Below are 15,047 nucleotides of genomic sequence, written 5' to 3' on the forward strand. Positions count from 1 at the left end.
TCTGTGGGCTCCAACAGCTGTTTGTATGAGAGAGAGATGTGGGCTCCAACAGCTGTTTGTATGAGAGAGAGATGTGGGCTCCAACAGCTGTCTGTATGAGAGAGAGATGTGGGCTCCAACAGCTGTCTGTATGAGAGAGAGATGTAGGCTCCAACAGCTGTCTGTATGAGAGAGATGTGGCCTCCAACAGCTGTCTGTATGAGAGAGAGATGTAGGCTCCAACAGCTGTCTGTATGAGAGATCTGTGTGCTCCAACAGCTGTCTGTATGAGAGATCTGTGTGCCCCAACAGCTGTCTGTATGAGAGATCTGTGGGCTCCAACAGCTGTCTGTATGAGAGAGAGATGTGGATACATTTCCATCAACTTGTTTGTTGCTGCTGGAGTGAAACACGTTTTATTAAGACCCCAAGTACACAACAGTTCTAAGACCAATCGAATGGAAAAGGCCTCGGTTCCATTAAAAAGAGCTACTGTTTGTATTTCTCAACTGGTAATTGGGGTGCGCTTTCAATTCCCCATTCTAATGCATAATCAACGGAAGGCTGGCTCAGCGCCTCACACTCCACTTTGCAATGAGCAGGAAGCAGTATGAATTTAAAAAAAAAATAGAATTTAATAAAGTCTCAAACTTTTACTAAATATTATGAGGCATGTCTTACTTTGCTTCAAAGTAGTCTTGCCAAAATCACACCAAACGTGCAGGAAACTGTTTTATAAAGACTTCCATATGTCATTGAAACCAGTAGCCTATTTTCTCTAATTTTCTTTTGGTTTTCAACTGTTTTTTTTTTCATTGTCCATCAGCCAAAGACACAATCCTAGTCATATTAGCGACCCATGCTAGTTGATGATCCTAGTCATATTAGCGACCCATGCTAGTTGATGATCCTAGTCATATTAGCGACCCATGCTAGTTGATGATGATCCTAGTCATATTAGCGACCCATGCTAGTTGATGATCCTAGTCATATTAGCGACCCATGCTAGTTGATGATCCTAGTCATATTAGCGACCCATGCTAGTTGATGATGATCCTAGTCATATTAGCGACCCATGCTAGTTGATGATCCTAGTCATATTAGCCCCATGCTAGTTGATGATCCTAGTCATATTAGCGACCCATGCTAGTTGATGATCCTAGTCATATTAGCGACCCATGCTAGTTGATGATCCTAGTCATATTAGCGACCCATGCTAGTTGATGATCCTAGTCATATTAGCGACCCATGCTAGTTGATGATCCTAGTCATATTAGCGACCCATGCTAGTTGATGATGATCCTAGTCATATTAGCGACCCATGCTAGTTGATGATCCTAGTCATATTAGCGACCCATGCTAGTTGATGATCCTAGTCATATTAGCGACCCATGCTAGTTGATGATCCTAGTCATATTAGCGACCCATGCTAGTTGATGATCCTAGTCATATTAGCGACCCATGCTAGTTGATGATCCTAGTCATATTAGCGACCCATGCTAGTTGATGATGACCCTGCTAGTCATATGACCCTAGTCATATTAGCGACCCATGCTAGTTGATGCTGATCCTAGTCATATTAGCGACCCATGCTAGTTGATGATCCTAGTCATATTAGCGACCCATGCTAGTTGATGATCCTAGTCATATTAGCGACCCATGCTAGTTGATGATCCTAGTCATATTAGCGACCCATGCTAGTTGATGATGATCCTAGTCATATTAGCGACCCATGCTAGTTGATGATCCTAGTCATATTAGCGACCCATGCTAGTTGATGATCCTAGTCATATTAGCCCCATGCTAGTTGATGATCCTAGTCATATTAGCGACCCATGCTAGTTGATGATCCTAGTCATATTAGCGACCCATGCTAGTTGATGATCCTAGTCATATTAGCGACCCATGCTAGTTGATGATCCTAGTCATATTAGCGACCCATGCTAGTTGATGATGACCCTAGTCATATTAGCGACCCATGCTAGTTGATGCTGATCCTAGTCATATTAGCGACCCATGCTAGTTGATGATCCTAGTCATATTAGCGACCCATGCTAGTTGATGATCCTAGTCATATTAGCGACCCATGCTAGTTGATGATCCTAGTCATATTAGCGACCCATGCTAGTTGATGATGACCCTAGTCATATTAGCGACCCATGCTAGTTGATGCTGATCCTAGTCATATTAGCCTGCTAGTTGATGATCCTAGTCATATTAGCGACCCATGCTAGTTGATGATCCTAGTCATATTAGCTGCTAGTTGATGATCCTAGTCATATTAGCGACCCATGCTAGTTGATGATCCTAGTCATATTAGCGACCCATGCTAGTTGATGATCCTAGTCATATTAGCGACCCATGCTAGTTGATGATCCTAGTCATATTAGCGACCCATGCTAGTTGATGATCCTAGTCATATTAGCGACCCATGCTAGTTGATGATCCTAGTCATATTAGCGACCCATGCTAGTTGATGATCCTAGTCATATTAGCGACCCATGCTAGTTGATGATCCTAGTCATATTAGCGACCCATGCTAGTTGATGATGATCCTAGTCGTATTAGCGACCCATGCTAGTTGATGATGATCCTAGTCATATTAGCGACCCATGCTAGTTGATGATGATCCTAGTCATATTAGCGACCCATGCTAATTGTTTTACTTTACATTTTTCTACCAGATATTTTCATCTCTGTCACATGAAACCGCTCATGATTGTGTTTTCCACTAATTGCTGCGCTTATAATGTAAAGAAGTAAAAGTTTATTCAGCATTTTATGCTAAACGTTCAGATCTGTTGCATCTCAACAATCATCTATTTGGTGTTTGCCGTGCGCTCTGCCCCAATTTTGGGTCTTTCTGACTGTATGGCTTCTGACTGTATGCCCTCCGACTGTATGTCTTCCGACTGTATGGCTTCTGACTGTATGCCCTCCGACTGTATGTCTTCCGACTGTATGACTGTATGCCTTCTGACTGTATGCCTTCTGACTGTATGCCCTCCGACTGTATGCCTTCTGACTGTATGTCCTCCGACTGTATGCCTTCTGACTGTATGTCCTCCGACTGTATGCCTTCTGACTGTATGTCCTCCGACTGTATGCCTTCTGACTGTATGTCCTCCGACTGTATGCCTTCTGACTGTATGTCCTCCGACTGTATGCCTTCTGACTGTATGCCTTCTGACTGTATGCCCTCTGACTGTATGTCCTCCGACTGTATGCCTTCTGACTGTATGCCCTCCGACTGTATGCCTTCTGACTGTATGCCCTCCGACTGTATGCTATGCGATATATGTAGAGGACATTTGATGCAGCAAAGAGTTTGCAAAGCTGTCATCAAGGCAAAGGGTGGCTATTTAAAGAATCTCAAATATAAAATGATAATTTTTTTAATTGATCACTTTTTTGGTTAGTAAAGGATTCCATACGTGCTATTTCATAGTCTTGATATTCTTCATTATTATTCTACAATGTAGGAAGTAGTAAAAATTAAGGTTAACCCTTGATTGACTCTTAAACTTTTCACCGGTATTGTGTGTCATATTGCTGAGTCTACCTTTTAACTCCTAATGGAATTGATATCTGACATAGGTTTTTTGTCGACCCATAATGCAACATAACGCTGAAGGCCCCCGCGGCCGCTAGGGGCCTCAGACAACAACAACAAAAAAAGTCAGTCTGTCACATTAGAGAGTTTTTTTATGTCTCTATTTTGGTTTGGTCAGGGTGTGATTAGGGTGAGTATTCTATGTTCACTTTTCTATGTTTTTCTATTTCTATGTTTTGGCCGGGTATGGTTCTCAATCAGGGACAGCTGTCTATTGTTGTCTCTGATTGGCAACCATACTTAGGCAGCCATTTTTCCCCCACATGTCTGTAGTTGTCTTTGTTCGTTGCCACGAAAGCCTTTAGCTTCACGGTTGATTTTTTTGGGGTTGTTTATTGTTTTTGTCGGCGTCATTATAATATTAAAAGGGAATATGTACGATCACCACGCTGCACCGTGGTCCAGTTCATTCGACAGCTGTGACACAGTCACTCTCACTCTCTCTCTCTCTCTCTCTCTCTCTCTCTCTCTCTCTCTCTCTCTCTCTCACTATCTGTCTCTCACTCTCTGTCTCTCTGTCTCTCTGTCTCTCTGTCCCTCTGTCTCTCTGTGTGTCTCTCTCTGTCTCTCTCTCTGTCTCTGTCTCTCCTCTCTTTCTCTCCCCTCTCTCTCTCTTTCTCTCCTCTCTTTCTCTCCTCTCTTTCTCTCCTCTCTCTCCCCTCTCTTTCTCTCCTCTCTTTCTCTCCCTCTCTCTCCTCTCTCTCTCCTCTCTTTCTCTCCTCTCTTTCTCTCCTCTCTCTCTCTCTCTCTCTCTTCTCTTTCTCTCCTCTCTCTCTCCCTCTCTCTCTCTTTCTCTCCTCTCTTTCTCTCCTCTCTTTCTCTCTCTCTCTCTCTCTCTCTCTCTTTCTCTCCTCTCTTTCTCTCCTCTCTCTCTTCCCTCTCTTTCTCTCCTCTCTTTCTCTCCTCTCTCTCTTTATATTTCTTATAAAGACTGCTTGATTGCACTGACTTGTTCAGTAGAGCTGTGTCAATAAAGATATTTGCTTTTGGTGCTCGTTTGTTTCTCTTCAAATCAAAATCAAATCCAATTTTATTTGTCACATGCACCGATGCAACCTTACAGTGAAATAATGACAAGCCCTTGTACCGGTACAGAGTCTAAGTGGAGACTATATACAAGGTATTACGGTATAGAGTCAATGTGGAGGCTATATACAGGGGGTACTGGTACAGAGTCAATGTGGAGACTATTTACATGGTATTACGGTACAGAGTCAATGTGGAGACTATATACAAGGTATTACAGTATAGAGTCAATGTGGAGGCTATATACAGGGGGTACTGGTACAGAGTCAATGTGGAGACTATTTACAGGGTATTACGGTACAGAGTCAATGTGGAGACTATATACAGGGTATTACGGTACAGAGTCAATGTGGAGACTATATACAGGGTATTACGGTACAGAGTCAATGTGGAGGCTATATACAGGGTATTACGGTACAGAGTCAATGTGGAGGCTATATACAGGGTATTACGGTACAGAGTCAATGTGGAGACTATATACAGGGTATTACGGTACAGAGTCAATGAGGAAGCTATATACAGGGTATTATGGTACAGAGTCAATGTGGAGGCTATATACAGGGTATTACTGTACAGAGTCAATGTGGAGGCTATATACAGGGTATTACGGTACAGAGTCAATGTGGAGGCTATATACAGGGTATTACGGTACAGAATCAATGTGGAGGCTATATACAGGGTATTACGGGACAGAGTCAATGTGGAGGCTATATACAGAGTATTACGGTACAGAGTCAATGTGGAGACTATATACAGGGTATTACGGTACAGATTCAATGTGGAGACTATATACAGGGTATTCCGGTACAGAGTCAAGGTGGAGGCTATATACAGGGTATTACGGTACAGCGTCAATGTGGAGGCAAAATACAGGGGGTACAGGTACAGTGTCAATGTGGAGGCTATATACAGGGTATTACGGTACAGAGTCAATGTGGAGGCTATATACAGGTTGTACCGGTACAGAGTCAATGTGGAGGCTATATACAAGGGGTACTGGTACAGAGTCAATGTGGAAGCTATATACAGGGGGTTTCGGTACAGAGACAATGTGGAGGCTATATACAGGGTATTACGGTACAAAGTAAATGTGGAGGCTATATACAGGGGGTACCGGTACCGCTTGCCATGCAGCTCTGCATCGTGATACTACTCTGCATCGTGATACTACTCAATATAGTGATACTACTCCGCATCGTGATACTCCTCAATATCGTGATACTAGCTGATATCATTATACCTCTCGGTATCGTGATACTATTCGGTATTGGACACTACTCAATATCGTGATACTACCCGGCATCGTGATACTACTCTGCATAGTGATACTACTCAATATCGTGATACTACCCGGCATCGTGATACTACTCTGCATCGTGATACTATTCTGCATCGTGATACTACTCTCCATCGTGATACTACTCAATATCGTGATACTACCCAGTATCGTGATACTACTCAATATCGTGATACTACTCTGCATCGTGATACTACTCAGTATCGTGATACTACTCAATATCGTGATACTACTCAGTATCGCGATACTACTCAGTATCGTGATACTACCTGATATCGTGATACTACTCTGCATCGTGATACTACTCTGCATCGGGATACTACTCTGCATTGTGATACTACTCTGCATCGGGATACTACTCTGCATTGTGATACTACTCTGCATCGTGATACTACTCTGCATCGGGATACTACTCTGCATCGTGATACTACTCTGCATCGTGATACTACTCTGCATCGGGATACTACTCTGCATCGTGATACTACTCTGCATCGTGATACTACTCCGCATCGTGATACTACTCAATATCGTGATACTACCCGGTATCGTGATACTACTCAGTATCGTGATACTACATTTACATTTACATTTAAGTCATTTAGCAGACGCTCTTATCCAGAGTGACTTACAATGTGGAGGCTGTATACTACTCAATATTGTGATACTACTCAGTATTGGATACTACTCCATATCGTGATACTACTCTGCATCGTGATACTACTCAATATCGTGATACTACCCGGCATCGTGATACTACTCTGCATCGTGATACTACTCCGCATCCTGATACTACTCAATATCGTGATACTACTCTGCATCGTGATACTACTCAGTATTGGATACTACTCAATATCGTGATACTACTCTGCATCGTGATACTACTCAGTATTGGATACTACTCAATATTGTGATACTACTCTGTATCGTGATACTACTCTGCATCGGGATACTACTCAATATCGTGATACTACTCGGTATTGTGATACTACTCTGTATCGTGATACTACTCAGTATTGTGATACTACTCGGTATTGTGATACTACTCTGTATCGTGATACTACTCGGTATCGTGATACTTGACCTGGTATCGTGATACTACTCGATATCGTGATACTACTCAGTATTGTGATACTACTTGGTATTGTGATACTACTCTGTATCGTGATACTACTCGGTATCGTGATACTTGACCTGGTATCATGATACTACTCGATATCGTGATACTACTCAGTATTGTGATACTACTCGGTATCGTGATACTACTCAATATCGTGATACTACTCGGTATTGTGATACTACTCTGTATCGTGATACTACTCTGTATCGTGATACTACTCGGTATCGTGATACTTGACCTGGTATCGTGATACTTGACCCGGTATCGTGATACTACGCGATATCGTGATACTTGACCTGGTATCGTGATACTTGACCTGGTATCGTGATACTACTCGATATCGTGATACTTGACCTGGTATCGTGATACTTGACCTGGTATTGCATCGTTATTGTTATTGTGGAAACACAGAGAGGTATTTTTTTTGTCGGCAGTTTGCACCCCTGGTCTTATCGGCAGATAAGATAAATGTGATTTAGAAAGGAGCCGTGAGGACTGAGACGACCCAGTCTTCTATCGTTCGGTTCGGCTCAGAGATGCTTTGGCTTTAATGCCTTTTCTGTTGTCCGTCAAACCCCTTTTCATCTTTTCAGACTTTTTCCATATCTTGTTACGTTACAGCCTCATTCTAAACCTGATTCAATTCCCCCCCCCCACCACCTCATCATCAGTCTACACACACTACCCCATAATGACAAAGCAAAAACAGGCATATAGAAATGCATTGTGTGTGTGTGTGTGTGTGTGTGTCTAACCCCTCACTAAGCCACATTCAACCAGTTCTCGTACCTTCCCCCTAACGATCAGTCTACGTCCCAAATTGCACCCTATTCCCTATTTAGTGGCCCACTGGTCTAAAGTAGTACACTATATAGGGAATAGGGTGCCAGCCCTGGTCTAAAGTAGTACACCAAATACGGAATAGGGTGCCCACCCTGGTCTAAAGTAGTACACTATATACTAAATGATCTAAAGTAGTGCACTATATAGGGAATAGGACTCTGGTCTAAAGTAGTGCACTATATAGGGAATAGGGTGCCAGCCCTGATCTAAAGTAGTGCACTATATACTAAATGATCTAAAGTAGTCTCTCCCTCCTCTCCTTCCCTTCTCTACTCTCTCCTCCTTCCCTTCTCTCCTTCCCTTCTCTCCTCTCCTTCCCTCCTCTCCTTCCCTTCTCTCCTCTCTCCTCATTCCTTCCCTTCTCTCCTTCCCTTCTCTCCTCTCTCCACCTTCCCTCCTCTCCTTCCCTTCTCTCCTCTCTCCTCCTTCCTTCCCTTCTCTCCTTCCCTTCTCTCCTCCCTCCTCCTTCCCTCCTCTCCTTCCCTTCCCTTCTCTCCTCTCTCCTCCTTCCTTCCCTTCTCCCCTCCCTTCTCTCCTCTCTCCACCTTCCCACCTCTCCTTTCCTTCTCTCCTCTCTCCTCCTTCCTTCCATTCTCTCCTTCCCTTCTCTCCTCTCTCCACCTTCCCTCCTCTCCTTCCCTTCTCTCCTCTCTCCTCCTTCCTTCCCTTCTCTCCTGCCCTTCTCTCCTCTCTCCTCCTTCCTTCCCTTCTCTCCTCTCTCCACCTTCCCTCCTCTCCTTCCCTTCTCTCCTCTCTCCTCCTTCCTTCCCTTCTCTCCTTCCCTTCTCTCCTCCCTCCTCCTTCCCTCCTCTCCTTCCCTTCTCTCCTCTTTCCTCCTTCCTTCCCTTCTCTCCTTCCCTTCTCTCCTCTCTCCACCTTCCCTCCTCTCCTTTCCTTCTCTCCTCTCTCCTCCTTCCTTCCATTCTCTCCTTCCCTTCTCTCCTCTCTCCACCTTCCCCCCTCTCCTTCCCTTCTTTCCTCTCTCCTCCTTCCTTCCTTCCCTCCTCTCCTTCCCTTCTCTCCTCTCTCCTCCTTCCTTCCCTTCTCTCCTCTCTCCTCCTTCCCTCCTCTCCTTCTTTCCTCACCCTTCCCATCTCATGTATTTTCTAACACTTGTCATTAACCTAATGAGGCCCAAATTCCCTAGAGAGACAGATAGATAGTTGTATAGCCCTCTGGCTACATTAACATTAACCCTAGTTAGATTACACAAGTGTGTGTGTGTGTGTGTGTGTGTGTGTGTGTGTGTGTGTGTGTGTGTGTGTGTGTGTGTGTGTGTGTGTGTGTGTGTGTGTGTGTGTGTGTGTGTGTGTGTGTGTGTGTGTGTGTGTGTGTGTGTGTGTGTGTGTGTGTCAGTGAAATCTTATCAGAGACAGACCCTCTTTAGTCAGCCATGCATGATGCTCGTTACCATGACAACATGGTTATTAGGGTCCGACAACAGAGCCTGATGATCTGAGAGAGAGAGACAGAGAGAGAGACAGAGAGAGAGACAGAGACACAGAGAGACAGAGAGAGAGAGAGACAGAGACACAGAGAGACAGAGAGAGAGAGAGAGGGAGAGAGACAGAGAGACAGAGGGAGAGAGACAGAGAGAGAGAGACAGAGAGACAGAGGGAGAGAGAGAGAGGTACATCTGCAATGCTGTGATGGTCAGCTCACCAGACCAGACTCAGCTAGTGTGATTTCCTGTTTAATCAGCATATTGGAGAGCACATTGAGTACAGTACCTCACACACAGCATCCCTATACACTGACAGACTAAGTCTGATCTCTACCGCATTACTGTGGGTCTGACCAATCCAGATAACATGGGTTTTACTAAATTGGTATTTATTCTGAGCAGAATGTGGACTAAATGTCCTGGTTGCCAGATGTCTCTGTCTTAGTCAACACCTGTTCTCTACCTTAGTTAACACCTGTTCTCTGTCTTAGTCAACACCTGTTCTCTACCTTAGTTAACACCTGTTCTCTACCTTAGTTAACACCTGTTCTCTACCTTAGTTAACACCTGTTCTCTGTCTTAGTCAACACCTGTTCTCTGTCTTAGTTAACACCTGTTCTCTACCTTAGTTAACACCTGTTCTCTACCTTAGTCAACACCTGTTCTCTACCTTAGTCAACACCTGTTCTCTACCTTAGTTAACACCTGTTCTCTACCTTAGTTAACACCTGTTCTCTGTCTTAGTTAACACCTAGTAGAGGACAATAATGAGTCAATGTCCACTACTGTAGAACAAGAATAAACCAGATGTTTTGGGAGACTTTGTTCTGTTTTGATGGTGAGATATATTATTCAAATCTCTCTCTCCCCTCCCCACCCTCCCCTCTCTCCCCACCCTCCCCTCTCTCCCCTCTCTCCCTCCCCTCTCTCCCCTCCCTCCCCTCCCCTCTCTCCCCTCCCCTCCCCTCCCCTCTCTCTCTCCCCTCTCCCCCTCCCCTCCCCTCCCCTCTCCCCTCCCCTCCCCTCCCTCTCTCTCTCCCTCTCTCCCCTCCCCTCCCCACCCTCCCTCCCTCCCCTCTCTCTCTCCCCTCTCTCCCCTTCCCTCCCCTCCCCTCTCTCTCTCCCCTCTCTCTCTTCCCCTCCCCACCCTCCCTCCCTCTCTCCCCTCCCCTCCCCTCTCTCCCCTCCCCTCCCTCTCTCTCTCTCCCCTCTCTCCCCTCCCCTCTCTCCCCTCTCTCCCTCTCTCCCTTCCCCTCCCCACCCTCCCCTCCCCTCCCCTCTCTCCCCTCCCCTCCCCTCCCTCCCCTCCCTCCCCTCCCCCCTCCCTCCCCTCTCTCCCCCTCCCCTCTCTCACCTCCCCTCCCCTCCCCTCTCTCCCCTCCCCTCTCTCCCCTCCCCTCCCCTCCCCTCTCTCCCCCCCCTCCCCTCTCTCCCCTCCCCTCTCTCCCCTCCCCTCCCCTCCCCTCTCTCCCCTCCCCTCCCCTCTCTCAGCCAGAAGATGAATCCAATGGCTCAGTTGTATTATAAGAAAGTGAGCTACTCTCCGTACCGAGACAGAATCCCTCTGCAGATTGTTCGGGCTGAGTTGGAGCTCTCTGCTGAGGAGAGGGCCTACCTCACGGCTGTGGAGAAAGGTAATAGACATACCATCTGGTGGTAAATCATAAATATTAGTAATATGTCAATAGCCGGAAATGTAAATTATTTGTACTTCTATACAGTGATTTATGATCTTCAATAAGATCTCAATATTATCTGTTCCCTACCCCTCTGTCCCCTAACCCTACCCCTCTGTTCCCTACCCCTCTGTCCCCTACCCCTCTGTCCCCTAACCCTACCCCTCTGTCCCCTAACCCTACCCCTCTGTCCCCTACCCCTCTGTCCCCTAACCCTACCCCTCTGTCCCCTAACCCTACCCTTCTGTCCCCTAACCCTACCCCTCTGTCCCCTACCCCTTTGTCCCCTAACCCTACCCCTCTGTCCCCTAACCCTACCCCTCTGTCCCCTAACCCTACCCTTCTGTCCCCTACCCCTTTGTCCCCTAACCCTACCCCTCTGTCCCCTAACCCTACCCTCTGTCCCCTACCCCTTTGTCCCCTAACCCTACCCCTCTGTCCCCTAACCCTACCCTTCTGTCCCCTACCCCTTTGTCCCCTAACCCTACCCCTCTGTCCCCTAACCCTACCCTCTGTCCCCTAACCCTACCCCTCTGTCCCCTAACCCTACCCCCTGTCCCCTAACCCTACCCTTCTGTCCCCTACCCCTTTGTCCCCTAACCCTACCCCTCTGTCCCCTAACCCTACCCTTCTGTCCCCTACCCCTTTGTCCCCTAACCCTACCCTCTGTCCCCTAACCCTACCCCTTTGTCCCCTAACCCTACCCCTCTGTCCCCTAACCCTACCCCTCTGTCCCCTACCCCTCTGTCCCCTAACCCTCTGTCCCCTAACTCCCTGTCCCCTAAACCTCTGTCCCCTAACCCTACCCCTCTATCCCCTACCCTTCTGTCCCCTAACCCTACCCCTCTGTCCCCTCTGTCCCCTACCCCTCTGTCCCCTACCCCTCTGTCCCCTAACCCTACCCCTCTGTCCCCTAACCCTCTGTCCCCTAACCTCTGTCCCCTAACTCCCTGTCCCCTAAACCTCTGTCCCCTAACCCTACCCCTCTATCCCCTACCCCTCTGTCCCCTAACCCTACCCCTCTGTCCCCTCTGTCCCCTACCCCTCTGTCCCCTACCCTCTGTCCCCTAACCCTACCCTTCTGTCCCCTACCCCTTTGTCCCCTAACCCTACCCTCTGTCCCCTAACCCTACCCCTCTGTCCCCTACCCCTCTGTCCCCTAACTCTCTGTCCCCTAACTCCCTGTCCCCTAAACCTCTGTCCCCTAACCCTAACCCTCTATCCCCTGTCTGTCCCTAACCCTACCCCTCTGTCCCCTCTGTCCCTACCCCTCTGTCCCCTACCCCTCTGTCCCCTAACCCTACCCCTCTGTCCCCTAACCCTCTGTCCCCTACCCCTCTGTCCCCTACCCCTCTGTCCCCTAACCCTAACCCTCTGTCCCCTAACCCTCTGTCCCCTACCCCTCTGTCCCCCACCCCTCTGTCCCCTACCCTCTGTCCCCTAACCCTACCCCTCTGTCCCCTAACCCTAACCCTCTGTCCCCTAACCCTCTGTCCCCTACCCCTCTGTCCCCTAACCCTAACCCTCTGTCCCCTACCCCTCTGTCCCCTAACCCTAACCCTCTGTCCCCTACCCCTCTGTCCCCTACCCCTCTGTCCCCTAACCCTAACCCTCTGTCCCCTACCCCTCTGTCCCCTACCCCTCTGTCCCCTACCCCTCTGTCCCCTACCCCTCTGTCCCCTACCCCTCTGTCCCCTAACCCTCTGTCCCCTACCCCTCTGTCCCTAACCCTAACCCTCTGTCCCCTACCCCTCTGTCCCCTAACCCTAACCCTCTGTCCCCTACCCTCTGTCCTCTAACCCTAACCCTCTGTCCCCTACCCCTCTGTCCCCTAACCCTAACCCTCTGTCCCCTACCCCTCTGTCCCCTACCCCTCTGTCCCCTCTGTCCCCTAACCCTACCCCTCTGTCCCCTCTGTCCCCTACCCCTCTGTCCCCTACCCCTCTGTCCCCTAACCCTACCCCTCTGTCCCCTAACCCTCTGTCCCCTACCCCTCTGTCCCCTACCCCTCTGTCCCCTAACCCTAACCCTCTGTCCCCTAACCCTCTGTCCCCTACCCCTCTGTCCCCTACCCCTCTGTCCCCTACCCCTCTGTCCCCTAACCCTACCCCTCTGTCCCCTAACCCTAACCCTCTGTCCCCTACCCCTCTGTCCCCTAACCCTAACCCTCTGTCCCCTACCCCTCTGTCCCCTACCCTCTGTCCCCTACCCTCTGTCCCCTACCCCTCTGTCCCCTAACCCTAACCCTCTGTCCCCTACCCCTCTGTCCTCTAACCCTAACCCTCTGTCCCCTACCCCTCTGTCCCCTAACCCTAACCCTCTGTCCCCTACCCCTCTGTCCTCTAACCCTAACCCTCTGTCCCCTACCCCTCTGTCCCCTAACCCTAACCCTCTGTCCCCTACCCCTCTGTCCCCTACCCCTCTGTCCCCTACCCCTCTGTCCCCTCTGTCCCCTACCCCTCTGTTCCCAGGGGACTATGCAGGTGTGAAACATGCTCTGCGTGAGGCGGAGGTATACTACAATATAGATGTGAACTGTCTGGACCCTCTGGGGCGGAGCGCGCTGCTCATCGCTATCGAAAACGAGAACCTGGAGGTGATGGAGCTGCTTCTGGACCACGGGGTTGCTACGGGAGACGCCCTTCTCTACGCCATACGGAAAGAGGTGGTGGGGGCCGTGGAGTTGCTGCTGTCTCATAGGAGACCTGGTGGAGAGAAACAGGTAGGGACTGTGGAGGTGCTGCTGTCTCATAGAGACCTGGTGGAGAGAAACAGGTAGGGACTGTGGAGGTGCTGCTGTCTCAATAGGAGACCTGGTGGAGAGAAACAGGTAGAGACTGTGGAGGTGCTGCTGTCTCATAGAGACCTGGTGGAGAGAAACAGGTAGGGACTGTGGAGGTGCTGCTGTCTCAATAGGAGACCTGGTGGAGAGAAACAGGTAGGGACTGTGGAGGTGCTGCTGTCTCAATAGGAGACCTGGTGGAGAGAAACAGGTAGGGACTGTGGAGGTGCTGCTGTCTCAATAGGAGACCTGGTGGAGAGAAACAGGGAGGGACTGTGGAGGTGCTGCTGTCTCATAGAGACCTGGTGGAGAGAAACAGGTAGGGACTGTGGAGGTGCTGTTGTCTCATAGAGACCTGGTGGAGAGAAACAGGTAGGGACTGTGGAGGTGCTGCTGTCTCAATAGGAGACCTGGTGGAGAGAAACAGGGAGGGACTGTGGAGGTGCTGCTGTCTCATAGAGACCTGGTGGAGAGAAACAGGTAGGGACTGTGGAGGTGCTGTTGTCTCATAGAGACCTGGTGGAGAGAAACAGGGAGGTGTGTGTTGCTGTGTGTGTGTTGCTGTGTGTGTGTTGCTGTGTGTGTGTTGCTGTGTGTGTGTTGCTGTGTGTGTGTGTGTGTGTTACTGTGTGTGTGTTGCTGTGTGTGTGTATGTTGCTGTGTGTGTGTGTGTGTGTGTGTTACTGTGTGTGTGTTGCTGTGTGTGTGTATGTTGCTGTGTGTGTGTGTGTGTGTGTGTGTTGCTGTGTGTGTGTGTGTGTGTTACTGTGTGTGTGTTGCTGTGTGTGTGTTACTGTGTGTGTGTTGCTGTGTGTGTGTGTGTGTTACTGTGTGTGTGTGTTGCTGTGTGTGTGTAGCTGTGTGTGTGTTACTGTGTGTGTGTTGCTGTGTGTGTGTGTGTGTGTTACTGTGTGTGTGTTGCTGTGTGTGTGTTACTGTGTGTGTGTGTTGCTGTGTGTGTGTAGCTGTGTGTGTGTTACTGTGTGTGTGTTGCTGTGTGTGTGTGTTACTGTGTGTGTGTTACTGTGTGTGTTTGTGTGTGTGTGTGTTTGTGTGTTACTGTGTGTGTGTGTTGCTGTGTGTGTAGCTGTGTGTGTGTTACTGTGTGTGTGTGTTGCTGTGTGTGTGTGTGTGTGTAACTGTGTGTGTGTTGCTGTGTGTGTGTTGCTGTGCATGTGTTACTGTGTGTGTGTGTTACTTTTTTTGTGTGTGTATGTGTGTGTGTGTTACTACGTGTGTTTGCGTGTGTGTGTGTGTGTGTTTGTGTATT

The 15,047-nt window shown here is 48.5% G+C and overlaps 1 protein-coding gene across 1 annotated transcript in view; it reads left to right on the forward strand.

Moving 5' to 3' along the window:
- Positions 1–10,817: 10,817 nt before the first annotated feature.
- The window catches only part of LOC124008850 (short transient receptor potential channel 5-like), a 98,867-nt gene continuing 94,637 nt past the window's right edge, over positions 10,818–15,047 (forward strand). Inside the window, exons 1-2 of the mRNA XM_046320431.1 lie at positions 10,818–10,953; positions 13,467–13,717. Of these exons, the coding sequence (XP_046176387.1) occupies positions 10,818–10,953; positions 13,467–13,717 (387 nt within the window). The remainder of the gene's footprint in view (positions 10,954–13,466; positions 13,718–15,047) is intronic.

The sequence above is a fragment of the Oncorhynchus gorbuscha genome, linkage group LG21 (assembly GCF_021184085.1).
Source record: "Oncorhynchus gorbuscha isolate QuinsamMale2020 ecotype Even-year linkage group LG21, OgorEven_v1.0, whole genome shotgun sequence".
NCBI classification, from domain to species: Eukaryota; Metazoa; Chordata; class Actinopteri; order Salmoniformes; family Salmonidae; genus Oncorhynchus; species Oncorhynchus gorbuscha.